General features: G+C 47.2%; 1 protein-coding gene across 1 annotated transcript in view; it reads right to left on the minus strand.

Annotated features, from left to right (window-relative positions):
• DNAH2 (dynein axonemal heavy chain 2) overlaps nucleotides 1–27,062 on the minus strand; it is a 2,538,822-nt gene that overhangs the window by 205,626 nt on the left and 2,306,134 nt on the right. The window contains exon 76 of the mRNA XM_086946066.1: nucleotides 5,875–6,061. Within this exon, the coding sequence (XP_086802192.1) occupies nucleotides 5,875–6,061 (187 nt within the window). The remainder of the gene's footprint in view (nucleotides 1–5,874; nucleotides 6,062–27,062) is intronic.

Here is a 27,062-nt window from a genome sequence, read left to right on the forward strand (position 1 = left end):
CCAGATCCAGATGACTGCAAGCCCAGTGATGTTCTTAGGAGTGCAGTGACATCCAGACCAGGCACAAGCAGGCGAGCCTGTGAAACTTCAAACACATGCAAGGGAGTCAGCAGCACTGCCTGAACAATCCACCAGAGCACTGACGAGCAGGAGGGTTTCATTGTCTTGATTGCAAACTTGTCAAAGTCACAATAAATGAGCTGAGCAAGCTACACTCTATTTTCTCTGGTGTGCTTTCCACTTATGCTGCTATGCAGCTTGGGTGTCTGGAGACAACACCTTTCAGTGTTTTTGCCGGGGAAGTGTGGGGGGGGGGGGGGGGAGGGCACTGGGAGTCGGTGGTTAGAGGTGGAATCACGCTTTTTGCAAACAAAAAAAAGAAACTGTGGTACAATGGCCAACGCACAACGAAAGGGTTTAAACTTTCGACGGACATTATGCGTTGTATTGACTTGCGCTTTTACAGTCTGCGATGTTATGTACTCGGCAATAGGAATCACTGTATCTGCGTTGCAACGCCGTGAGTTGTGAAAACTGACGATGTAACGGTATTTACGATGCATTAAACGCGTGCTTAAAGCACGTGTTGCAATCGCGTGCGATGTATCAACATACATCCACTACTGCCACATGCTTAACAGTAACCTCCCCTGGGATAGCCATTTACTCTTTTTTTTGTCTTACCTGGGAGCACCAACCTGTCATGCACAACAGTGTGACTGGCACAGGTATCTCTCAGGGAAGTGGTTGGGCTTCCAATGACCAGTAGGTGGTGGAAGTGTCTACTTCCCTCTGGAATCTCTTACTCACCCTTTGGGCCTATTTTCTGGTTGAATGCTAGGAAGACTTTCTGAGGAACCACCCCCAAAGGCTACACTGGCAACCCCTAGAGGTCTCAGACTCCAGGTAAGTCAGTGAGTGCACAAAAAAAATAGGTCACAGCTGAAGAGCCCCCTAGTGGATGAGGATGGGTTCGGCTAGTTACTACTCCTGTATTCTAGTTGGGCCAGAGTCACATTCAGTCCAGGTAACTAGCAAGGATAGGTCTTGGATTCTCTCTCAAGGGTTTTCTGAAATGCTAGATATTGATGGAACCTGTGGACTGTGTCAGATCCCATTGAGGGGTCCCGGATAAGCAGAGATTACTGGTCCTGAGGTGGTTGGGGGAATTTACCACTGCTTTTGACAAATTGATCTACTATGGCACTGAAAAATAAGCGCCAAGTATGCCCTCTCAGCAATGGTTGTCCATGGTAGCTAGGCAAGCGGTCCAAAGCTTCTCAGATGAAGGTGGCAAAGACTCACGACTCAAACACCCTAGAGAGCAAGTAACAGCTGTCCAATCCAGTCCCTATCTTTATGAAAAAGAGAAGTACTTTGTTCCCTTTATGCAATACTGCACAAAAAGGATATAAACATTGGTAAACAGAGAAAATGATTCTAATGAGGTTCAATAGCTAAAACGAATTAAGGTAATGAGTAAGGCAGGCAAATGCACAAGTGCAGTCTTCCAGAAAAAGCACAAATACTGTCTTTAAACTTTGGGTCAGTCTCTAGGGGCACTCAATCTGAGTTCATTTAGAAACTAGGTCCCAGCCTTAGTTCTAGGCTCCCATGTCAGCTTAAGACCAAATCAGATAAGTCTTACTTTTCTTGTGGCAATGGTACTGTGGTGCATGGGACTTTGCAGATGGCAACAGGAAATGTCAAGAGGCTGCAGTTGGACTGGACGTAAAGAACAAGTTACTTACCTTCGGTAACGCTTTTTCTGGTAGATACAGTATCTTCCTGTGGATTCCTCACCTTGTGAATATCCCCCTGCGTCAGCAGCATTCGGAAATTCTTTTTGCAGCTTCGCGCCGACGTGGTCCGACGTCACGGAGGCACGGCATCGCGCGCGACTGCGCTGATGTCACCGACACCATAATAGGCCCACTCCGGCGTGATGACATCAGTTCCGCCCTTTTTTCCGTGCCTTCGAGGCACACGGATGGACCAATGACAGTAAAGATATACACGTATACACAATACACAAATATCAAGGTAACAGGCACAGTGTGAAACAAATGCAAATAAACATTTGTAATAAACAATTCCTTGAAAACAAAGAAAATATATTATAGTTACTCAGGTATAAAAGAGTGGACAATGGGGAGGCGGGTGGGTCAGTTAGGAATCCACAGGCAGATACTGTATCTACCAGAAAAAGCGTTACCAAAGGTAAGTAACTTGTTCTTCTGATAGATACATCTGCCAGTGGATTCCTCACCTTGTGAATAGAGTCCCACAGCAGTCCCCACTCCCGGAGGAGGGTGTCCACTCTCCTATACCAGAAAATCCTGGAGGACAGCACGCGCAAAGTGGCCCTCCCTCCTCACTTCGGCATCTAAGCAGTAATGCTTCACAAAAGTATAGAGGGAGACCCAAGTCACGGTTCTACAAATGTCCTCAACAGGAACACCCCTAGACAAAGCAGATGTTGATGACTTTGCTCTAGTAGAGCGAGCTCTTATACCCTCTGGAGGGTCCTTACCCGCAAGGGCGTAGCAAATCTTAATGTAGAGGATGATCCACCTCGAGAGCGTGCGCTTGTGCACCACCTTCCCCTTCTTGCAGCCAGCAAAGCCTACAAACAGCTGGTCATCATCACCAACCTCCTCCACCTCACCTTCATCCTCCCGACCAGAAGGATTAGACGGATTCGGAGAAGGGTTCACTTGCTGCTTCGGAGACACTGGCGAATTCGGACGCGAAGCCTCACCATCCGTGTCCTGAGCATCCGACGCCGAAACCTCCACTTCCTTTCGAAGAAGCCTCACTTGCGACTTCGGTCGCGAACTGGAGTCCTTTCCTGAGTGATGACGTGACTCATGACCCCTCTTCTTATGCTTCTTCCTAGATGACTTTGAAGCATGGGCAGATGACGACTCCGTTCTCGACCTCGATCGTGACCTTGACCTCGAACGTCGAGACCGAGATTTCGAAGACTTCTTTTCTTTTTTGTTCTTAAGCTTCGCTCTTCTCTCCTGAAGGGCCTTCGGAGTAATTTTCCTGCACGATTGGCAATCTTCGACGTCATGGTCGGAGCTTAGACACCAGACGCAGCATTCATGTGGGTCAGTTATGGACATAGTCTTGCCACATTCCCCACAAGCCTTAAAACCAGTCTTCTTCGAAGACATCTCGACAGAAGACGAAGAAACAGTGAAAATAATCATGAAGTAACAAAGTTATTATAAAGCTACTGTACGATCCCAGAAAACCGTTAGCGTCGACGACGCGGAAAAAAGGGAACTGATATCATCATGCCGGCGTGGGCCTATTATGGTGTCGGTGACGTCAGCGGAGTCGCGCACGATGCCGTGCCTCTATGACGTCGGACCACGTCGGCACGAAGCTACAAAAAGAATTTCCGAATGCTGCTGACGCAGGGGGATATTCACAAGGTGAGGAATCCACTGGCAGATGTATCTACCAGAAACAGCCTGCCTAAAGAGTCCATCCACAAGGCTTTGGTGAGGTAGTCGGCTCTGGGCAGTCAGAGGTCATAGGCAATGTCAATAGCAGTCGTTAATCCTCGGCCACAGAACAAGGAGACCATGGGAAAGGGCATCTTTGTCAGTGCAGCAAGCCATTATGCGGCAGGTCACAGGAGAACCCACTCCAACACTCGTGTTAGTTGCTGAGTTTGCCACAATTTAAGGGGTGAGCAAAGGCAACATTCTCTTGTTTTCCTATGGATCAGCACATCAGATGCAATTACAGTGTGGCAGGGAGAGCATTCCCTTTGCCGATCACGTGACCACAGGCAACTTCCAGAGTTTCTTGCATCTTTCCGGTGCAGCATGCCAGTTGAGGATACAGGGATTCAGGAAAACCCACTTCGGCACTGGTGTCAGCTCCTGGGATACCCCATTTACCAATTTGAACTCTGGGGCAGTTCCATCCTCCGGGGTACCATAGCTGGGCTTCTTCTCTATGCAGTCTTTCTTCTGCAGCTGTCCCTTTGTTCCCTTCTCTCATCAAGCCACACAGGCTGTGTACTGAAGTAGACCTACTGCTCTCCTTCAGTGGCAGATGCAGACTTTCAGGTGATAGCACCTTACTACTAGTAGAGTGGCTATAAGAGACACTAGTTCTGGATCAGAAGAGTTCGGTTTATAAGAATTTTTGAAAAACTTTTGTAAGGGTTTAGCTCCTTTCTGTTAATCAGTTCCCAGACAGGGAATGTTGATTCCACTGTCGGTGATCTGGAATTGGTTTGAGATGGTTTGCTTAGACGTTGCATCCTTCTACTCCAGAGTAGACATAGAACACTTTGCAACTGGCAGCCATCCTCCTTTTGGAAGAAGCACCCCTAGGAAAGACAAAAGACAAGCTTTGACAGATTGGTTCCTCTGCACTATAAAGGTGACCATGGACTCAACCTCTCCACTCCCTCCAACTAATCTAATGGGAGTGTTCAGGAAGGAATAATCAGGCAGACCACTGCTAAAAGGTCACTGTTCTATTTCACATAGCAGACCTGTCTCTGCCTTCCCACACAAACTTGAAGTGCAGCTCAAAAGCCTCCGGATGCCAGCAATACACTTTGTTCATCTGGGAGGCTGTGGCCCAGCCTCCATCTTGTGCAATGGATCCCCTTAGTCTCATACCAGGCACTCATCTGTCACAGAGGTCCATGTTATCAATCACCTTATACTCTCAATATCTCCAAGCCCACAGTATGTCAGTAGGAGAACCCTGTCATAGCGCTTTTGATCTTACACAGTGAGGTCAGTAGGCGGCATATGCATTACCAGAAGCAGGGAAGAGGGATGTGCCCGGCACTATCAATTCCAAAATAATATGTTGCCACATTTAGCAAGCATGTAGAAGCCGGTACATGGACAGTAGTTCCATGTAGGAAGGACGGCATGCATGGTGAACCCTGCATACCACACAGCTCCACTCTTGGGCCCAATACCTTTACTCATGTGATGCCTCAATGTCCTTGCATGATTGTCATGTGCAATGGGCACCAACAAAAAAAAAAGTAGGGATTACTGTAGGAACTTGAAGTTGGGTAACTTGGAGCATGGGGGAATGCTTGCAAGTGACCCATGCAGGAGACATTCCGGTACCAAACAAAGTTTACAGATTAAGTTTATTCTACCCCACTATCTCATAGACTCCACCAGCTTATCAACTTGAATGTCAGTTAGTATCACTATGGAACATGCGAAGCGCCTTTCCTCAGTTAAAATGAGAGAGGTGCAAATACCCTTAGGACTCAAGAAGCAGACTGAATGTGGAGTGAGTAGCACACCCTGTGTGAGTGATTACAGTATTGTCTGTCTGGCTATCCACTGCCAATGTCCCCATGTCATAGCAACCACTGAGATGGCCATGGCAAACTCCTTTCTCTTAGAGATTTACATTTAACAAAGACGAGTGTGATGCTAAGCCCACAGGGTGGGAGTTTACTAATGTATTTTTAGTACTGAATGTGGTCCTGATCCCACAAACTAGTGTGTGCATTTGTGCTCACAAACACATTCTCTATCTTTCTCAGTAGGGAGAGCGAGTGACAGTGTGGAAGAGTGAGAAAGAGAGAGATGGAGAACACTTTGAATATACATGTACAGGTCCATACATCGTGCTCTCATTAGTCATATCCTCGCATATGAGCATGTAACACTTGTGGACATATTGCACCAAAATACTCTAAAGTTAAAATGAGGATGATTCAAGGAAGTACTTTGGCAAAGATCATCCACAAATTTCCTCTACCACTGTTATTTATTATTCATTTTCTTCATCTAGCTCAGCCATCAAATTTCAGGCAGCATGCTAAACAATGGCCAAAGAGGCAGAAAGGCAAGAGAATTGTACCTGGCAGCATGGCAGTCTCTGGTACAGGACTAGTGTACCATAGGTTCCAGTCTCGAGAGTACTGCTCAAAAGAGTTCATGATACCATGGAAGTTCGTCAATTTGTCCAGCTCAGTGATGTTGTCCCAGTTAGAATCAGCCAACCACCTAGAGCAGGGGTTATCCATCTGCCCTTGCCTGTCCAGTACCTGCAAGGAAACAGCAGATGTCAATATAGTTTATATTTGTATTGTTTCCAAATCCAATAGCACAGGTATAACTGGGTCTTTTCAAACAGAGCTGTTATCTAACACAACTTTCATCAAGATTAACAGGCACTAAGGGGCAGTTGCATCCACGAAGCAGGGTAAATGAACATATACACTAACTCATTCACTTGGTGTAACCTGAACTGTTTCTGAGCTGCATGAAAATATACAACAGATGTTTTGACAATATGAGGATTTCCTTTTGGATGATGATGGAGCTTTGCCTCCAGTCTATCTTCGAGGTCACCAGTCCTGTGCAGAATGAGAACATCCCTCTTCACATGTTTGTGATAGCAGTCTTCCTCCAAGAATATTCTCCTCACATTAACAAGCTTAGAGTATTCTCAATCGTCAAGATAACCCCTACCTTCCACAATAATTTGAAATATTTGAAGCTTTGGCATCTGAACTACATCTCTAGCTTGACACCAGCTAGCCAGAATCTTTCAGAGTTACACAAATAGTAAAGGCAAGGTCACTGGATGTTAAGCATAATAAAGAATAGCCATTTTGCAGTCTATAACATCAGACTAACAGAAGGGAATAAACCTATAAGTGCTTATTCTTTGGTGACGATTATAGATAAAGGGCCTGATGCACAACTGTAAATGTACATGTTCAAGCAAAGACCCCACAGACGGAGCGGAGAAGAAAACAAAGTACTACCTGTACCTACAGCTATCCAGTATTGGTATCTCTTATAGATCCACATGCCTGAATCATTCCCCGTTGTCGAGGCGGGCGGCCCACGGTAAATTACAAAAGTAGTGCCATAAGTAAATATTAGTAGTAGGCTAAAAGAAAAAAGCATAAGGCCTAAATCTTAGTATCCTATCTACATCCTTATAGTAAAAAGAACCAAAAGTCAGCTCCAACAAATAAGCAACCATCACCCTCTAGAACACTCTCAGCAGATGCAGTTCTCCTAAGATTTTCTTAACACAAGTGCGAAGTAAGTATCCCAAATCATAGAGAACTGACTCGCCGGGGAGGAGGTTGGGTGCATGTGAATCTATGAAAGATACCAATACTGGATAACTGTAGTTACAGGTAAGTAACTTGTTTTCTTATCCAGTATTGGGGTATCTTTCATAGATTCACATGCCTAAATCAGAGTAGCAAGCAGTATACCAAATGTATTGTCATTTGCGGATGGTGGGAGACAAATGTTCATAAACTCCCAAACTGCATCCAAAATAGTAGAAAATTTGAAATAACCAAGCCTTTAGGAAATCAAAGCCATCTTAAAAGACATTACATAAATAAAACATGAATATATAAATATTAATATATGTATGTATGATTATATATATATATATATATATATATATATATATATATATATATATATATAAACATCTGTTTAAGCATATAAATATGTATGTTGCATGAAATGGTAGCATGAATATTGAACGCAATAGAAAAGCACAGAAAGAGAGAAAGAGTACCTGAATCTGACCTTAATGAAAAAGATGGCGTAGGACAGCCTGTCCAACTGCTGCCTCTTCTTGTTGTGAAGATTGAAGACAGTAATGCTTCGTGAACGTGTGGACATTTTTCCATGTCGCAGCACGACATATTTTCCAGAGTCACTCCAGAAAACAATGATGTAGAAGATGCCATAGTTCTTGTAGAATGAGCCTTGGCTTTCCCTTGTAAAGGTTTGATGGCCTTTTGATGGCAGAAATGAATAGCAGATGTCAGCCATCTGGCGATTGTTGCCTTTGTCACTGCAGTTCCAAGTGTTGCTTGACCATAGGCCACGAACAGTTGGTTGGAACGCCTGAATCTTTAGTCTTCTGTAGGTAGAATTTCAAACAGCACTTAACATCCAAAGAGTGTAATGCTCTTTCAGCTGGAGTGGATGGATTTGGAAAGAAAGTTCTTAACCTTACCAGTTCATTCAAATGAAATTGTGATGGTACTTTAGGGATGAATCTAGGATTTGTTCGAAGAGTTACATAGTCCTGAGTAAAATGTAGAAAGGGTTCTGTGATAGTGAAAGCTTGGATTTCACTAACCCTTCTTGCAGAAGTAAGAGCCAGTAAAAGGGTGACCTTCCAAGTGAGGAATTTGAGATCAGCTTTGTGAATCAGTTCAAATGGACGTTTCATTAATTGAGCTAGCACTGTGTTGAGTTCCCACTTTGGAGGGGGTGCCTTCACCAGAGTGAAGGTTTGGAAAAGTCCTTTCATGAATTGTTTTACAAGTGAGGACGAACAGAGGGACGGAAGTTTAGTGCATTTTCTGAATCTGGAAAGAGCAGCAAGATGGACCTTAACCAATGAAAAGTTAAGCCCAGTTTTGGCTAGAGAAAGTAAATAAGGGAGGATTTGATCTGCAAGAGCTTGAACTGGGTGAATGTTATTCGCCTCACACCAACAGCAAAATTGCTTCCATTTTAGGCAATAAGTCTTGATTGTGCTCTGGGGACGAGATTCGGCCAAAATTTCATGACAGTCTTGTGAAATGTTGAGGTCCTTTAATTCTAAGAAATCAGGAGCCATGCGTGCAAGTGCAGGGTCTGTGGGTCGGGATGAACCACTTGGCCTTTTCCCCTCGACAAAATTGTAGGTGTCGAAAGAAGGCGAATGGGCGTGTCTTGAGACAATAGCAGAAGCTCCTGGAACCGATACAGCCTTGGCCAACGGGGTGCAATCAGAATTAGACGGCAACCCTCTATCTTCATCTTGCGGAGCACTTTCGGGATCAATGGTATTGGGGGAAAAGGGAATGCACAAATCCCTGACCATGCATGGACAGGACATTCCCCCTTGAGCCCTGTTGAGGGAACCTGCTGGCATAGTTTCAGCATTTCTTGTTCTCCTTCATTGTGAATAGATCCAGTGCTGGTTTGCCCCATGCTTGAAATACTCTGCCTGCTCCTGCTCCTGCTCTAGCTCCCACTCATGACAGTCCAATTGAGACCAGCTCAGTGTATCCGCCAGAGTATTGTGGAGACCCTTGATGTGCTCGGGTCTCAGGGTTATCTTGTGGAATGTGATCCACTCCCACAACTTCTGAGTCTCCTGCGAGAGCGTAGCTGATTTTGTTCCTCCTTGCTTGTTGATGTAATACATGCTGGTCATGTTGTCAGTACGGACCAGCACTGAGAAACCTGCAATCCTTGGGAGGAACACTTGCAGAGACAGAAAGATGGCGCAGAGCTCCAGTCTGTTGATATGCTGCAGTTTGTGTACTTGAGACCATTTTCCTAGAATCTGCAAATCTTGCGGATGACCTCCCCATCCCTCCATGGAAGCATCGGTTGTTAAGACAAAGTCTGAAATGGTTTGCAGGAATGTGAAAGATACCCCAATACTGGATAACACTGCACAGGTGCGGCCCCTCAAGGGAGTGCTGCGGGGCAGTGGGGCGGGGGGTAGTAAACTCGGGCATAGGGCCGATCGGAGATATGTACATAAATAAATAAATAAAAATGAATTACATTGTGCGCGCTGCAATGCCATTTGTCCCACTTTTGGAGGTAAGGTTGGTGGGAAACTTAGTAGTCAAGAGAGGTCTGTCCCCTTTCTGCCAGGACCACCCCTAAGGTACCCTGGACCGAAGTGACCCCCTCATTAGGAAATCCTCCATCTTGAATGGAAGGATATGATCCAATTAGGTTAGGTGGATGCCCCCTCCCTAGAGGGAAGGGACATTCTATGGATGTAGTCACCCTAAAAGTAAGTATCCCATTTGCTGCCGTCTGCAAATATCTGTAACGCCCCTAAATTCAGTATTTAGGGGCACCTCTGAACCATGATCCTCTGATTCCTGTGACCTAAGAAGAAAAGGACAAAGACGACGCCATGCAGCTGAGCATGGAAGACTACTACTAATTTAGTGCCAGCCCTACCGGCCTGTCTCCTGCTCTCCGACCTGGCGGAGAAGACGACACCTGTCCTGTGACCAGCGACTTTCAAGAACCCCAGGAAGACAACCACACTTCAAGAAAAAACAGATATCGCAAGGACAGCGGCCCTGTCCAGAAAACCTCCAACTTCAAGGATTCCGGATCCAGGAGGATCCACAACCCCTGCCTACTCTGCATCCGACTTCCACGGTCTGAGCCTGAGTGGCGTACCTGTTCAGTAATGTCTCCCCAACGATCCAGACTTCGACTCAATTGGTGGCTGACTCCTTCTGGACCCCACAAAGTCACCTGGGGTCTCTACAGGAAGGGTCCCCAGACCGTGACCAGCTCCAATCAAGAAGATCCAACACCAAAAGGCACTACTGTATTCTCAGCCCTTTAAGAGCCAAACCGACAGTTCCACGACCTCCCCCAGCCCTCCAACTTAACTGCCCAGCCAGTGGTCACCTTCAGCCAGCCTCCTGGTCAGAACCTGCAGTTTCTTTGTGCGAACAAAATTCATCAGGCGCCCAATGCTGATTTTGCACCTTGCACCTAGTAACCCCTGTGCTGCAGGTGATGTAGCATTGAAACTGCCTTGTGGCCCCCCGTCCTGATCTTAACCCTGGGTCCTGTGCCCTGAAACCACTGGTGGTGCAGTATCTAACTTGAACTGACCCTTAACAGTATTAGTCAAAACCTCCAAAGACTGGTACTGTAAGTCGAGTACTTACCTGCTAATGCATAACACTGTTTTCCTCCCATAGGATTGCATTGCATACTATCTATAGCATACAACTCTATGCAATTTCATCAACATATTCTTCAGTGAACAAATTCAGAGATCCGACAGCACCTTGACAACACCAAGCCTGCTTCATTTCTTACACCCACCCTTCCTGTAGAATACCGCCATGGTCAGCCTTCAAAGCCCTTTCTCACCCAGATATTGCTGACATACTCAACTCTCCGAAAACCACTTATGGAGGTGAAGTCTTAACAACGTCCTTCATCAAAGCTCACTCCTGGGATGGTCTCTTACCCATTTGCAGCATTGTTAATGGCTGCCTCATACAAGGCATCTTCTCAGAGGCTTACAAAATAGGCCAGATTCTCCCACTCCTAAAGAAACCTACACTAGACCGTGATGACCTCGCCAACTACTGACCCATCACACACCTACCATTCATCAGCAAGTTATTGAAAAATTAGTCTGTTAAACTCCAAGATCTCATCAATGTTAACAATCTCCTGCACGACTACCATTCCTGGCTTCAGATCACTCTGCAGCACATTTATTTCTCGAGTCTTGCAGCCAGTTAGTATTATAAATTATAGGTTAGCCCTCATCAACTTAATTAGTTTGCAATTGCCACTGGTGTGCTTATCCGTATCAAATTTAATAAGGGCGGCTAACAGATTGGGGAAGCGCCAGCAGCAACAATATTATGTGTAACCCCACAGTAAAAGACCTACGATTGACTTGTTGAAGTTAATTCGAAGACCCTGCATGATGATGATATTTTATCTTTTAAGATGTATTGTATATATTTAACTGTGTGTTGTATTTCATGAGTTGGAAGTTATTATTGTAAACTTTTTATGTGTGTTTTTCTGATCAGTTATCGAAATGAACTGTTTTGAATGAATGAATGAACACATTTGAAAACTAAGAGATGATAGAAGGAGTACAGAGTCCTATGATTGTCAATGAGTGCACTCTTCTTTTATTGATCTGCTGTGCTGCTTGGCTGGGGCCTCACTCCTACGGTATTGTCTAAGACTTTTTTAGTTTGTCTACAATGGCATTACAGGAAGCTAAAGAGCGATAAATCTTTGTGATGGTTGACACTGGGTTGCAGAATTCTGTGATGATCTTGGCAGACATTTAATCCGTTTGAATCACTAGTATCTTTTGTTATCTTGTTGGACGATTTGTAGCTACTGCTCAGTCGCTATAGTAATCGTTGTAGTACAAAAGAAGCTAGATGAAGATAAGAAGCGGAGTGGAAATCATTCATACTTAGCAGTGACAAAGTCTTAACAACTTTAATTATGTAACCAGTACTGAAAATGACTGCTAGTACTCCTCCAGTCTTGTTATGTGAGTGGGTTCCGTATATCCAGGGAGATTGCCTTGTTCAGTGAATGGGGATGCATCATCTCCTACCAGGAATCACTAATGAATAACAAAACGGACCAGGTTTGGAATATAAGATCAGATGTTTCATTGTTTCATGTTTATTGATTGAGTATTGATAAGGATGCTGTTTGGCTGATGATGGTTTGGTAGGAAGAAATGGTAAGTGGGGAACAAATAGAGCTGGGTAGGGGGGCGAATAGAAGGTAGAAGGGTGAAAATCTGAAGGGGAACTCCTGTTTCAAGAGGATGAATGGGGCTTAATTGGAGGAGGGTTTGGGAAGATAGGAAGAAGTAGAAAAGGAGAGACACAGCCACCTGCCGATAGATAGGTAGGGTAAGGAGTGGCAGGGTGTGTGCTATTGGTGCCGATTAGATTATAGAGAAAGGTTATGAGAGGAGGAAGGAAGAGACACTGTATGATGAGGAGAAGAAGGTGATAGAGGCTTGAGTGGGCATGGAGGTTAAGGGCAGGCACAGGTATGATAGCATGTGATGGAAGAGTGGGAGAGGGAGGAGCGTTATAGGGGTGAGAAAAGAAAAGGAATTACATATCTTTCTGGTAAGTGCAAGCATTGAGATGAGATGTGGTATGATGGGTTTTCATCTGGGGAGGAAATTTCGGATTTTGACCCCTACCAGCTTCCTTCAGGCCTGAGAGGGCAAATCAAAGTGGTATGTGAGATGCTCTGGAAGGAGAGGAAAAATAAGAAGGTTGCTGCACACGATCAATCAATCAATCAATCAGAGTACTTGTAGAGCGCGCTACTTACCCGTGAGGGTCCCAAGGCGCTGAGGGGGGGGGGGGGTGCTGTTGCTTGAAGAGCCAGGTCTTGAGGAGTCTACTGAAGGCGAGTAGGTTTATGTGGGTAGGGAGGGTGTTCCAGGTCTTGGCGGCGAGGTAGGAGAAGGATCTGCCGCCAGAGGTCATTCGTTGGATGCGGGGGACAGCGGCGAGCACGAGGCTGGCAGAGCGGAGCTGGCGGGTCGGGGTGTAGAAGCTGAGTCTGCTGTTTAGGTAGGCTGGTCCGGCGTTGTGGAGTGCTTTGTGTGCGTGGGTGAGGAGCTTGAAGGTGATCCTCTTGTCGACGCGGAGCCAGTGTAGGTCTCTCAGCTCGGGGTTGATGTGAATGCGGCGGGGGACTTTGACGATCAGTCGGGCGGAGGCGTTTGGTGTTTGGCTGGGATTCCTGCGTAGAGTGCGTTGCCATTTTCCAGGCTGCTGCTGACGAGGGCCTGTGTAACAGTTTTTCTTGTTTCGCCGGGATCCACTTGTAGATCCTGCAGCGCATGCGGAGGGTGTTGTAACAGGAGGAGGAGACAGCGTTGACCTGCTTAGACATGCTGAGGGAGGAGTTGAGGATGACTCCTAGGTTGCGTGCATGGTCGGTGGGTGTTGGTGCTGTTCCCAGTGAGGTTGGCCACCAGGAATCGTCCCAGGCTGAGGGGGTGGGTCAGAGGATGAGGACCTCCATCTTGTCTGAGTTCAGCTTCAGACGGCTGCTTCTCATCCAGTCGGCGACGGCCTTCATTCCCTCGTGAAGGTTGGTTTTGGTGGTGTGTGGGTCCTTGGTGATGGAGAGGATGAGTTGGGTATTGTCGGCGTAGGAGATAATGCAGAGTCGGGCTGAGCGATGAGCCCTGGGGGACACCGCAGATGATGTCGGTGGCTTCGGATTGGAATGGTGGGAGGCAGACGCTCTGGGTTCTGCCGGAGAGGAAGGACGTGGTCCAGTCAAGGGCCTTCTCTTGGATTCCGGCTTCTAGGAGGCGTGTCTTTAGAGTGCGATGGCAGACCGCGTTGAAGGCAGCCGACAGGTTCGGGTGGATGAGGGCTGATGTTTTGCCATCGCCGTTGTCTAGTTGGCGCCTGATGTCGTCTGTGGCGGCGATGAGGGCTGTCTTGGTGCCGTGGTTTCGTCTGAATCCGGATTGGGATGGGTCCAGGATGTTGCTGCCTTCCAGGTGGCGGACCAGTTGCTTGTTGACGATTTTTTCGATGACCTTTGCCGGGAACGGGAGCAGGGAGATGGGCCGGAAGTTCTTGAGGTCCTTGGAGTCCGCCTTGGGCATCTTGAGGAGGGCGTTGATTTCGACGTGCTTCCAGCTTTCCGGGAATGTCGCTGTTTCGAAGGAGATGTTGATGACTTTCCGTAGTTGGGGTGCGATCGCTGCTTCTGCTTTGTTGAATACGTGGTGTGGGCACGGGTCTGACGGAGACCCTGAGTACATGGAGTTCATGACCTTGAGTATCTCGTCATCGTTGACGTTGGACCATGAGGTCAGGCGGATGACGCTGGTGGTGTTCACAGGGGAGGTGGAGTCTGGCGTAGTCGGGGCGGTCGTGGTGTTGAAGCTGTCTTAGATATCAGCAAACTTGCGATGAAAGAAGATGGCTAGTGAGTCACACAGTTCTTGCGAGGGCGGGATGTCGTTGGTGTTGGCCCTGGGGTTGGAGAATTCCTTTACGATGCTGAAGAGCTCTTTGCTGTCGTGTGCGTTGTTATCCAGGGGGTCTTTGAAGGAAGATCTCTTGGCTAGTCTGTTGAGGTGGTGATGTCTGCGGATGGCGTCCTTGTGGGCTGCGTGGCTGTCCGGTGTGCGTTCGTGGAGCCATATTTTCTCCAGTTTCCGGCATGCACGTTTGGAGGTCTGGAGTTCGTCGGTGAACCAGGTGGCTCTCTTGCTGGCATGGCTGTTGAAGGGTTTCTTGAGCAAGGCGAGGGTGTTGGCACAGTCGTAGATCCACTGTCTGAGGTTGCGGGCTGCGGTGTCTGGGTTGGTGGGGTTGGTGGGTGGGTTCTGGGCGTGGGGGATGCTCAGCTTGTCTTCGGTGACTTTGCTCCAGCAGCGGCTAGGCAGATTTTGGGTGTGGTGGTGCGTGGTTGGTTTCTTGAAGGTGAAATGGATACAGTGGTGGTCGGTCTAGTGGAGTTTGATGGTGTGCTTGTGGAGAAGACGGGGTCCAGCGTGTGGCCGGCGGCGTGGGTGGGTGCGGTGACGAGTTGTTGGCGAGTTTGTTGATCAGGGTGGCGGAGTTAGCGTCGTTATTGTTCTCGAGGTGGAAGTTCAGGTCCCCGCGGAGGATGTATCCGTGGAGGTGAGTGCGTGGGTGCTGGCGAGGTCTGTGATGGAGTCGCTGATCTGAGCCCGGGGTCCAGGGGGTCTGTAGATGAGTGTTCATCTGAGGGTGGTGTTGGGGTCGGTGTGGATCCAGAAGTGTAGGCGTTCGGCGGTTGAGGGTGTCGTCTGCGTGGGTGGCGACCTTGAGCGTGGACCTGTGGACGATGGCTATTCCTCCTCCGGTTCCATTGGCGCAATCCCTGCGGGTGATCTTGTGGCCGTCCGGGATGGCTATGGCTATGTCGGGCGCCGATGAGTCGTTCCACCAGGTCTCAGTCAGGAAGGCAACGTCTCGACGGCGGGCACAATCAGGGGAGCAGAAGGCAAGAAAACAGGCACAGATAAGAATGCAGGCACAGGGGGTAGACAGGCAACAGGGGTCACAGACACCAGAAGACAGTATGGGCAGTACAGGGAAGACAGACAGACAGCGACAGTGATACAAACCTAAGGCCTACCACTGGCCACCAGGGATGAGGCGCAGGGAGTAGCCTGCGGGTGGAGGAGGTCCTCAACTTCTACAGCAGCAGCAGCTGGGGCAGGACACACAGGCGGAGCTGTGTGGTGGGGGAGCGACCTACCAGCAAGGTCAAGTGTCGCCACGATGGTGTGAATGGTTTAGACTGCCACCATGTACTCGACCGCAAAAGCTCTGGTTTGGTTGCAGCACAGGCTGTTAAGGTTGGTATTGCTGGTATGCTAAGCCTCTTTAGGAGCCCCAACACTTTCTATATTGTTGATGGAATTAGCAGGATGCCAAAATTATTACCAGGGATAGTACTGAGGTAAGGCTAGCTTTAAATGACTCTAGCACCAAAACACCATTCTCCCTGAAGAGACTAGAGCCATGTCAATGAGGGACAAATTAATGTTCCCCAGAGAGTGCAGTTGCTCATATTCAACTGTACTGTCTACCATCAGGCTAGTGCAGATAAGGCAGCCTATTAAATCACAGGTGCAAAGGCCAGCTTGAGTACATATTTTGTTGCATTCTCACCATTCTGAATTAGTTGGGCAAGTGACACCCCAAGCTCCTCTGGGACAGCCAGCGAGATCTTGCAGGCTATGTCCCACCATGCATTGAGTGCCTGCCTAAAATACACAGCATTCAAGGATTGTAGTACCTGGCTGGCTGAAGAAAAATAATCTAACCAAAAGTATCAATAGACGTAGATTCCCCGCCTGGGAGATTATATAAGGAAAATCACTGAGGTTAAGTTCGCTTGTTGTTATACAAGGCTTTCAGGCTTAGGGTGTCTTGTTAGGAAAACAAGGTTGCCAGGGGGTGGTCTGTACCGCCTGGCCACAGGTGAACTAATCAGAGGGGCTAAGTATTGTTTTGACCAATTGACCAGGAAAGCATCTGTGAGCAACTCATTAATGGGCAACAGTGGCTCTGAGGAAACTGGTGTTAGTTATGGTATTTCAATTAGTAAATTAAGTTTAGTAGTTGGCCTCTGCTGCTGTGTGCACTATCACTGAGTAAGAGGTGCTTTCTTCTGTAGTCGACGAGGTGGTGAGTCCAGCTCAGATTCTGGGAATTTGTCTAACCCACTGGCATTGTGTAAGTCCAAGCAAAGTCTGTCAGCCATATAGTGAGGAGGGAGCAAACTGTCACCTCCTTATCATCATGGGGAAGATTCTGCAGGCTTTACTCCATGTCAGATTCAGAACCAAAAAGGGTGCATCATCTGGCAATACTGGCGTTGTGGAAGAGGCTGAAGGTGTGATTCAATCAGGTCTGTGCAGGGTCAAAGACCAGCATCAAAATGGGTTCTGATTCAGTCTTGCAGGTTAAGTTGACTGTGGACCTTAGGACAAGATTGGAGGTCTGAACTGGTACTGATAAGAGTCCCAAGGGACTAATCAGCATCTGGGAAGTGCCTGGTGGTGAAAGTCCCAATGGGGCCCAAAGAGGCTCTAGAGGGAGCAAGTAGAGAATTGAAAATGTGTAACATGGCCTCTATAAAGGCCTCAACCTGCTGTGTGGTGGATGATGGCAACGCGAACTCGTGGCACGTTGGGACTAGCTGTGGAACCGGTTTTGAGTTGGAGGCTTCCAGAAGTGAGGGGCCTTAAGACTGCCAATTTTATGACTTCTCACCAGATTCTGAATGGCGAGAAGGGATAGCTGCTTAGCTTTCTTACATTTATGGCTGTTTTTGACTGTAACTTACCTGAAGACTTAAAGCGAGACTACACAAAAGATTGACTGCATGACCAAGAGTGAGACAGTGACTTGTAGCATGAATGGGACTGGTGCTTCAAGCGCAACGTCTTCTTTTGCTCGGTGATGTACAGCTTTGCTTGCCATTCACTGACTCATTCTGGTGCATGAGAGCTCATTTCTCACACAATTTGAAGTTATAACCAGAGCATAGGCACCAGAGACACACTTCATTTGGGTCCACGGCTGACATCTGCTTCCTGCAATCATGGCTTGGCTTGAAAAGGCATAGCTTGAAACCAGTTGTATTCAGGGGAGACATTATCACATATTATGTTATGTTATACAGGGTTTTATAAAGCGCACAGCTATTCTACTGAGTGTCCCGGCGCTAAGTGAGTATGACTGAGCTAGACAGGAAGAGAAACCAAGTGTACGTGGGCAAAGTATTGCGTTATTGCTGAAACAGCCATGTTTTCAAGGCTTTTCTGAAAGGAAGCAGATCGTGGAGGAGTCTCACAAAAAGAGGCAGATCATTCCATAGCTTAGCCGCTTTCAGACGAAAAGAGCGGCCTCCAATACGAGAGTATTTCACCACCGGAGTGCATGCTAAAGCCAACGCGGCAGAGCGAAGAGAGCACTGAGGATGATACAATTGCACTCTCTTCCTCAAGCAAGGGGCACCGTACCCATGTAAAGCTTTAAAAGCAAGCACCAGGGCCTTGAACTGTATCTGCTTCCGAACTGGAAGCCAGTGGAGAGACTTCAGATGAGGAGACATTCGGGTCCCGGGGCCAAGGGAAAGAATAGCTCTAGCCGCCGCGTTTTACACTACTAGAAGGCAGCTGAGTAAATACTCTGGAAGCCCCAGATAAATGTGTTGTATTTGTATAGCGCGAACAGTAACCCGTAAGCATCCCGGCGCTTGTACTCCTACCACAAGGGAACCCCTCCTGGCTTTTCCTTGTGAGGTGTCCACTCCTGGGCATCCCATGGTGAAACCAGGCATCCCTTGTGTATCGGGGGCCGTTGTGGAGACTAAGCAAGCTATTGCCCAGAGTTGCAGCGTGGGGCCCATGCTTAGATTCGGCACTGAGGCGAGAATATCTGGTCAGAGGAATTTAAGCCCGATCCCGCAGAGACGGGAATCGAACCCTGGTCCCTGGCCAGCGCTCTGCATCAAGGTCTGCCGCTCTAACCATTGAGGTACACTTCTCCATAAAGGATGTTAACGTAGTCCAGCCTGGATCCAATCAAGGCCTGGACCACAGTTTTCCTACAGGGGATCGAGAGCAAAGGAAGAAACTGTTTAATCATTTTCAAAAACCCAAAGAACTGTCCAGCCACTGTCTGGACCTATAGCTTCATACTCAGAGAGTCATCGATTTTTACGCCAAGGTTTTTTACAGACGATACTGGATTAGCTGGAGGGTGCATGCCCTGCGGCCACCCGTTCCGCCATAGGTTGGTAGAAGGGCAACCAAAGAACATGATCTCTGACTTGTTGGAATTATATTTCAGTTCATTCAACTGAAGCCAGGAGAACACTGCCAAGAGGCAGGCCATAATAACTTCCCCTTAAAGTCTTAAACTTTATCGCATGTAAATAGGAGTTGGGTGTCGTCAGCATACGACACTATTTTCGCTCCATGCGACTCAACAAGACCTGCCAATGGGGTCATGTACAATGTGAATAGGGCTGGGCTAAGTACGGAGTCCTGGGGTACGCCAACCTCCAGAGGAGGAATTAGGGCGGAGAAAGGAGGAGCCCACACAGTTTGTTGGCGCTCAGACAAAAAAGAAGCAAACCAATTGTGAACCGCCCCTTTAAATCCAGCCTCGTGGAGTTTGTTCAGGAGTCGACAATGAGGGACAGTATCAAAGGCTGCTGAGAGATCTAACAATATCAGCATAGCCTTGCCGCTCTTGTCCAGGACGTCCTTAATGGATTCTGAAATTTCCAAAAGCGCTGTTTCAGTGCTGAAATTAGGGCGGAAACCAGATTGGCTCTGATGCAGGATGTCATTTGTCTCCAAAAAGGCAGAAGTAACTGAGTGAACATATTTTTCCAGAACTTTGGAAAAAAAAGGCAGAAGAGAGATTGGCCTACAATTAGCAGGAAGCTCTGGATCCAAATTGGATTTTTTTAGAAGGGGAAGGATAAGAGCTTCCTTTCACTTGTCAGGAACCAGCCTCTGCTGTAGGGATATATTCAAAATAAAGTTCACATAAGAATTAATGGAAGGAGCTATTAATGCCAAAGGAGACGCAGGGCAATGGTCAGAAGGGGCCACTGATTTTAGGCTCTTCAAAATGCTCAATGAAGTAGTCAATGTCAAAGGAGGAAACTCGAAAATACAAGGACCGCTCCCCGGAGGGTCAAAATAAGAGGACACGTTGTCCTGGATATTAGCCTCCGGGGAGCTAGGAAAAGTGTCCTGGATCTTTCTAATTTTATCAGCAAAAAATAGAGCAATCTGCTCCACCCATAGAGATGAAGGGGAGAAAGACCTAGTTACGGTATTCCTTTACTATTTTAAAAATCTCTTTATTTGTATTCCCAGCAGCTTCTATTCTAGATGAGAAAAAACTTTTTTTCTCTTTAAGGATAAGTTTGTGTTGCATTTTAAGTGCTTGTTTATACGCAATCTTCTCAAGACTCTCAAAAATTTTCCGCCATGCTCTCTCGAGTCTTTTGCAGGTCCTCCTGCTTTCTTTAGGCGCAGGAGTGACCCAGGGAGCCGAGGTTTGAGAGGTCAAGGCAGGGCGGGAAGAGGGCATGGCGAGCTCTGCTGCCCGAAGCAGCAGCCAACTGTCCAGGGCTGTAACATCGTCTTCCACATTACCACTCAACATGAGAGGATGGGAGCTGAGGGTCACCATCACCGCTTCGGGTGTAATGCGATGGTAAGGTCTAAAACTGCTCATACGAGGCTTACTCTGAGTGTTAAAGAGTGCAGTCTCACGATGCACTCTTAACTCTAAAAGAAAGTGGTCAGACCACACCAGCGGCTGGGGAGGAGAGACATCTAAGTCCCATGTGGAAAAGACCTGGTCAAGGGTATGGACCTTTTCATGAGTTAGAGTCAGGAAACAAGGATTCAAGTTAAAAATATTCAGCGCCTCCATTAAACTAGTAGCCTAAGGGTCGTTGATAGTATCCATATGAACATTAAAGTCCCGTAATATAATGCAATGCTTATACTTAAGTAGAATGGGGGCATCAGTATTACTGATAGCCTCAATGAACATCTTCGTGGAACCCTGTGGTCTATAAACAAGTAAACCGGCCATAGATTGGTGAGGAGATATTACCAAATGGAAACCTAGGGTTTCAGCCCCTATAACATCTTCAGAGTGAAGAAGCACGAAGGAGTAGGTGTTCTTAAAGATAATGGCTACACTTCCACCTCTGCCGTTAGGGCGGTCTTTCCAGACCATTTTCGGACCATTTGATAACCCTTGGGAATGGCTGCGGCAATTACAGGATTGGATGCCACATAGCCAGGTCTCCGTTAAAAATAGAAAATCCGGGCCAACCTCTTCCAATAATTCAAATACATTAAAAGCATGCTTATGCATAGACCTAGTGTTGAGGAGCAGGCAAAGCAGTTTACCTTACTTCCTGGCTTTGTTCAAGCTAGAAGACACAGGGGAAGCTTGGATCAAGGGGATTCCGGTTGGTTCAAAGGATAGGATAGGCGCCCAACCACGGTGGGAGCATAATATGCTCTTTGATATACTGACAGGAGACAGTGGGGTGCAGCACCTTACACCTTTCTGTCTGAATTTCTTCTCTGGAGTTGTCGGAAGGCTGAGAGTGGAGCTCTGAATCTGCGCTTAAACGCTCGGAAAGAAAGAAACTGATGTCAATATGCACATGTGGCCCCTGAATGCAACTCTGCTCCGTCAATTTGGTGGTGGTAAAATGTCACTGCAGAGCCACACAGCACCACATAGCGTAGCACAGGGGCCATTGTGGAAAAATTCTCCTGATTCAGTCTGGCACCTGGATCATTCTAGAAATAATTAATCTGCAGTTAGAAGGATCCATCAGAATGAAAACTACCACTCCTCCCCTCTTGGCATTTCCACAATATGATCCATCCAGAAATGCATCACATGGTGCTGCATAGATAGAAAGAAAGAGAGCAAAACCAAACAAAGTGTAACAACTTCCAGCAACATGACCCAGCATATTTTCTTGAGTATCCAAATGGCTTCTTGACAACTTCACCTACACCTACAACAGCCAGCTGCTCAATTAGGGAACAATTTAACTCTTTACACAATGAGGATTACTACCACTACATCAAGAACCTTACTGTGCAGATGTATGGCTGAAAAGAAGCATGGAAACCTGGTAGTGCTCTACTCTACCCAGAAGAGCAGGAAGTAGCAGAGGTCATGCAAGATTGGCAGATAGTAGACCTCATGAAGGTCCAAAGAGACAATCAACTTTCTTACCTCTAAGACCTGAAGAATTTATACAAGCATTTCCATAGGAATTTGTTTACTAATCTCAAGTTAGACATTGGATGGAGGCCTTCCTCTCTGCTCTTCTTTGGTACCAGGAAATGTCTGGCTTAGCACCCTAACCTCGTTCTTGAAACAGCAACAACTCTACTGAATTATTATTATCACGACTCCTCTCTAAGGCTCATAGGAATGAAAGGAGTATGGTGATTCTGAAGTGGCTTGATGGTGAACAGAATGGTATAGCTATGTTGTAATATCTGCAGATCTCGCTGGTCTGAGGTAATGTCTCTCCCAACCAAAGAAAAGATGATAACCATCCCTGACCTACTGACACTTATTAATGCAACTCACTTAAACCAGCTTTGCAGCTGTGGTAAACAGGATGTCAGAGGTGTGTTAGCTCCATTTTAGAAGCCCAAATGGCTCTAGTCAGGCAGAAGAGCAGCTGTTCATATTGCAGTGGAGGGTGCATTTTTTATTCCGGGAGCAGAAGTAGTCCTTAATTCTTCTATATTGCTGTAGGAGGGTGTGAGGGGTGAAGGTAAAGCAAAGGCACCTCAACTTCATTCTACAGATTCATCTGCCTTGCATTTGAAAATGCATTATCAAACAGCAAGTCAATCTGCATCAGTTTCAGTTTCTTGGTAGCGTCCATGGTGCACATCCATGCATGTTGTTTTATAATATTAGCATTCCTATTGATCGGAAATAAGAGCTCTCTGTGCACCAGGCACTGTATGCAGCAATGCTGTAGGTCAGAGTCTGACATTTAGCTCCTCCACTTAAAGCAAGGCCTTGACTTTAGGGCTGACACATCATACATTGTTTTTTACAGCCAAAAAACATTGAGGGCAAAAATTGGCATTGGTGGTGTCCAGAAAAAGAAACTTAGCGTGAATTTGCATTGCCTGTTTAGGAGAAATACGTTCTATCTGGTAGTGACACTTAGGTTGCTGTATAAACGAAGCTGAAGTAGTACACATGTGGATACTAAAAGACAGCAAGAAATCAGCAATGTGTGGGAGACAGTGTCCACTTAGAAAAACAATGTTAATTAGGGGAGGTGTTAAGTGTCTCTTGGTTATAAGAGATGAGAAAATAATACACAACATGACCAGTTCATCAAGTTAATAAAATCCAAATAAAAAAATATATATTAGGTTAGGTTTGCCACTCTAACCAACATTGTCGTTATTAGGCCAAGACTGTCCTGTGAAAATATTTCACCGACATATCCAGCGAGGTAGAAGACTGGGAAATGTTTAAAATGGTGCTCTTCATACTTTAAATTTTAACAGGGTCTGAACGAGAAACTCTAAGGGTCTAGTCTGCCATGGATTAAGAAAGTTTGACTTTCTTTGACTTGCGCAACACCTTATGGGTGCTTTCGGAGCAAGAGGGCCTTTGGTATCTTTGTATACTGTTGGGTCAGGCAACAGATTTCATCATATAGGCATTATACCTCTGATAAATCCGTTTTATTTATTTTACTTTAAACATTTCTAGGAAGACTGGGATATTGAGTGAACAATAGTTTTAAATCTTCCCCATAAAGAATATGATTAGATACAGCTCTCAAGTAACAGGTAAGGTGTTCCAGAGGTGAGGAGTCATGACTGAGCTGGTGCGGCTGCCTTTTGCTGCTTCCAGAAGCAAGGAACCTGAAGCTGGTACTGGTTACATGAAAGCATTGAAAGTTAGGGAACATATTTGATGCATTTGTGTTTAAGCATTACCATGAACGATATGGTGGATGACATCAAGCACTTCGAAGGGAAACCTAGCTTTGACAGGCATTAAATGAAGCTTCTTTATCCGAAAGGTGCCTTGATGGAATGTATGTCCTTTTAGCAGCAGTCTAGCTGCAGGATTCTGACAAGTTTGGATCCAGGTTAAAAGGTATAAAGAAAGTGCATTGCCATATTTGCAACCTATCTACATCATTGTAGCTGATCCAACCTACAGAAAATCAGAGACCAGCAACCCCAGTTGCTTCCAACTGCCAGATGTTTGAGCTTGTTAAGTGTTTGTATAATTGCTGAAGCTTCATGATGAGGGAAAGAGGGTTGCTACCACTGATGCTAGGCACTTCATGTAGTATTGAAGTACTGATTTCAGGCTAAAAGGGTTAGGCTTTGAACTGCAAGTGGTGGTCAGCAGCCATGAAAAAAGGAATTTGTGTTTCACATATATTGGAATGTTGAAGTATGCATCTTCCAACTTTACTGAGGCTAGGTATGCACCCTTCATTAGGTAACATCTTGTGTGAATGTACGAAAGATGCCAGTGCTTGGGAACTGGAGTTACATGTAAGTAACACTTTTACTTCTCCAACACTAGATCTTTCAAAGATGCGCATGCTTGAATTAAGATTATTGCAGCAGTAGGGGGCGCTAGAGGGTGCGCACACGGAATGGCCGCCTAGCTGAGTGGCTCCCGTTCCCTGGAACATTAATCCTGCACTTATCCTATGTTACTGGAGAGACGTGTCCAATCAAAACTGCTTACTCAATGCAAAAGGAGATCCTCTACAATCGACCCGAACCTTAGACTGCTGGTGGTGACTGGAGCCGAGAAATCGGCCTCGCAGATTTGGCCGGCGGCGCCCTCGGAACTCACGGGGTGAGGAGATCGGCCGCGGGCCAGCAGGCGAGGCCGGTGCTTGTCACAAGGCGGTGGGCCCCTCCTGCGTGTTTGTCTACAGTGCCCGATGTGAGCCTGACTCCTGGCCCGAGTATCGGCCCCCGGCCCTGCATACTCCACTGCGCTACCTGCCTCCCGTGTCCGCTGGGTCCCAACTACGACCATCCACCTGGTGTGACCTGTATGGCCGGACGGAGGAGCGCTACTGAATCCTGTGCAGCACGCACTGAAGGTTAGCCATCGGGCGAGGAGCCGGCGCTGCTGATTCGACCCCTGTTGCCTTAGTGGGAAGGCGGACACCTGTTGGGGACATCGGTATTGTCATTGCAGTTGACCGGGAAGCGGCGGAGGGCGCGTACCGCTGCTTGCGGCCGTGTCTTGGTAAAACGGTTGAGGATGCGCCCGTCGCCCTGATGCCCACCGCGCTTCCATAGGGGCGCGTATACAAGCCATGTGCCCCTAAACATCTCCATTGGCCTTGGTGACCGTTGGCAGGCGAGGGAGCTGAGGAGACGACGTTAGGCGCTGCCTTGCCCTGGCGAAATATCTCGCCGCTCGGCTGCCTGGGCCTGAGGATTCATTGAACATATCCCTGTACTGCAATAGAGACGGAGCCCACCATGGAATATTCTACACGCTACCGCCGGTATCCACAGCAATATACCATTTGGTTGGAGGTGCTGCCTTTGCATAGGGCCACTTATCGCGTGCTGTCTGAGAGGAGCTCGCACCGGCTGCCAATAGGTACCGAACACTGTTGGCGACACTTAGTGGATGGCCCCTGTTCCCTGTCGCTGTCTTAGCACTTGCTGACGGATTGGACACCTCGCCTTGTACATCAGCCTTGATGTCAGGTCTTTCGTGGTTGCTCCTCAGGATTGGATTGATGCTATAAAGGGGGCCCTCCTCTAGATCATCCCAAGTCTGGCTATCAAGTTTGCAGACTATTTTTATTTTTTTTTAAATTTTTGAAAACCTTTATTGAGACCAGAACACACAGCTATTCAGCCTGACATCCCGGAGGCGAGGCAGCAGGAACAAAGGAGACAAATAGTGTCAAACAGTTGAGACATAATCATCAAAGGTTAAATTTTATGATATATAGACATCAACAGGCGCCCGCGGGCGCGAAAGTGGCAGTGTATAAAATGTGACGCTGGGTGTCAGGGATGGGTAGGGAATAAGGCAGGAAAACACTCAAGAAAGGCAGATTGCAGAATGGGAAGGAGGAGGGCGGGGGAAGGTATCAGGAGAATGAATTACATTAAAGCTCAGTTGGCGTCACAGGTTAGGGAGAAACGGTATCATGTTGGTCAATTGGTTCAGGCGGTAGACACACATCCCCCCTATATTCGTTCCATGCTCCCCAGACTTTCGTCCAAGTCCGAGGTTTCCCTCTGGCCACATAGACTGTCTTTTCCCTAAACATACACCAGTCCATGTTGGCCTTCCATTGCACCAATAGAGGGGCCTCAGCCCCACCCCATCTCTGGGCTATGTCCCTCTTCGCCACCATGTTCCCAAGGGTGACCCACCTAGTCTGTGCAACGTTGTGGTTGGACGGCTCCCATACATTCGAGAGGCATCGACGGGCCTCCGCCTGGGAAGCCACCCCAGTAACCTCCTCCATCACTCGGTGGACCCTCCTCCAGTAGGAGGCGATCACCGGGCAGTCCCAGAGGATATGTAGGAAAGTGGCAGGAGCTCCACAGCCCCTGCGGCAGAGACCGTCAGGTGAGAAACCCATACGCATCAATCGGGGCCCTGTCACGTACACCCGGTGCAAGACCTTAAACTGTACGAGGTGAAGACGGGAAGAAATGGCAACCTCCTTAGGAGAGGAAACCGCGCTCTGCCAATCCTCGTCGTCCAATTCAAGGCCATCCGCCACCCACTGGTCTCTCAAGCCAAGGAGGAGGTCCGTGCGTGCATTGATCAACTTCTTGTACGAGAGGGAAATTGCACTGTCTGGCATATGCCCATCCAGGATCCTATCTTCCAGAGGGGAACTTTCGGGAATGACGCCGTCCGGCGGAGTGGCCGAAAGCAGCGCATGTCGCAGCTGCGCATAACGGAAGAACTCCGTCTCGCCCAGCTGGTACTCAGCTTGTAACTGGGGGAAGGTCTTAATCAAACCCCTGGAGAGCATGTCCTCAACCCTGCTGATGCCAAAAGTTTGCAGACTATTAAGGAGATCAAGCGGGGGAAAAAATAGGTCCGGAGGGGAACAGCTGGGCGACTGGAAATGGAAACCTGTAAATATATATAGCAGGGAATGAGTGGAATTGTAACCCTCAACGGATAACTTATCTACACAATAAGCTACGCTCTTCCTCACCTGAAATATCCTACAGGTATGCTGAAGCAAAGAGTAATAGAAAGGGCGTCTTCTACATCCCCTGGTTCTTCTACTTAAAGACACAACAAAGGAGAACATAAATCAGCCACTGTCTTTTTCCCTTCTGGTGACAGTATTCAAATGAAAAGAGGATATGCAGGTACACCTACCCAAAAAGGGAATAAAGAAGAAGAC

Source organism: Lissotriton vulgaris, chromosome 12, assembly GCF_964263255.1.
Source record: "Lissotriton vulgaris chromosome 12, aLisVul1.2, whole genome shotgun sequence".
Lineage (NCBI taxonomy): Eukaryota > Metazoa > Chordata > Amphibia > Caudata > Salamandridae > Lissotriton > Lissotriton vulgaris.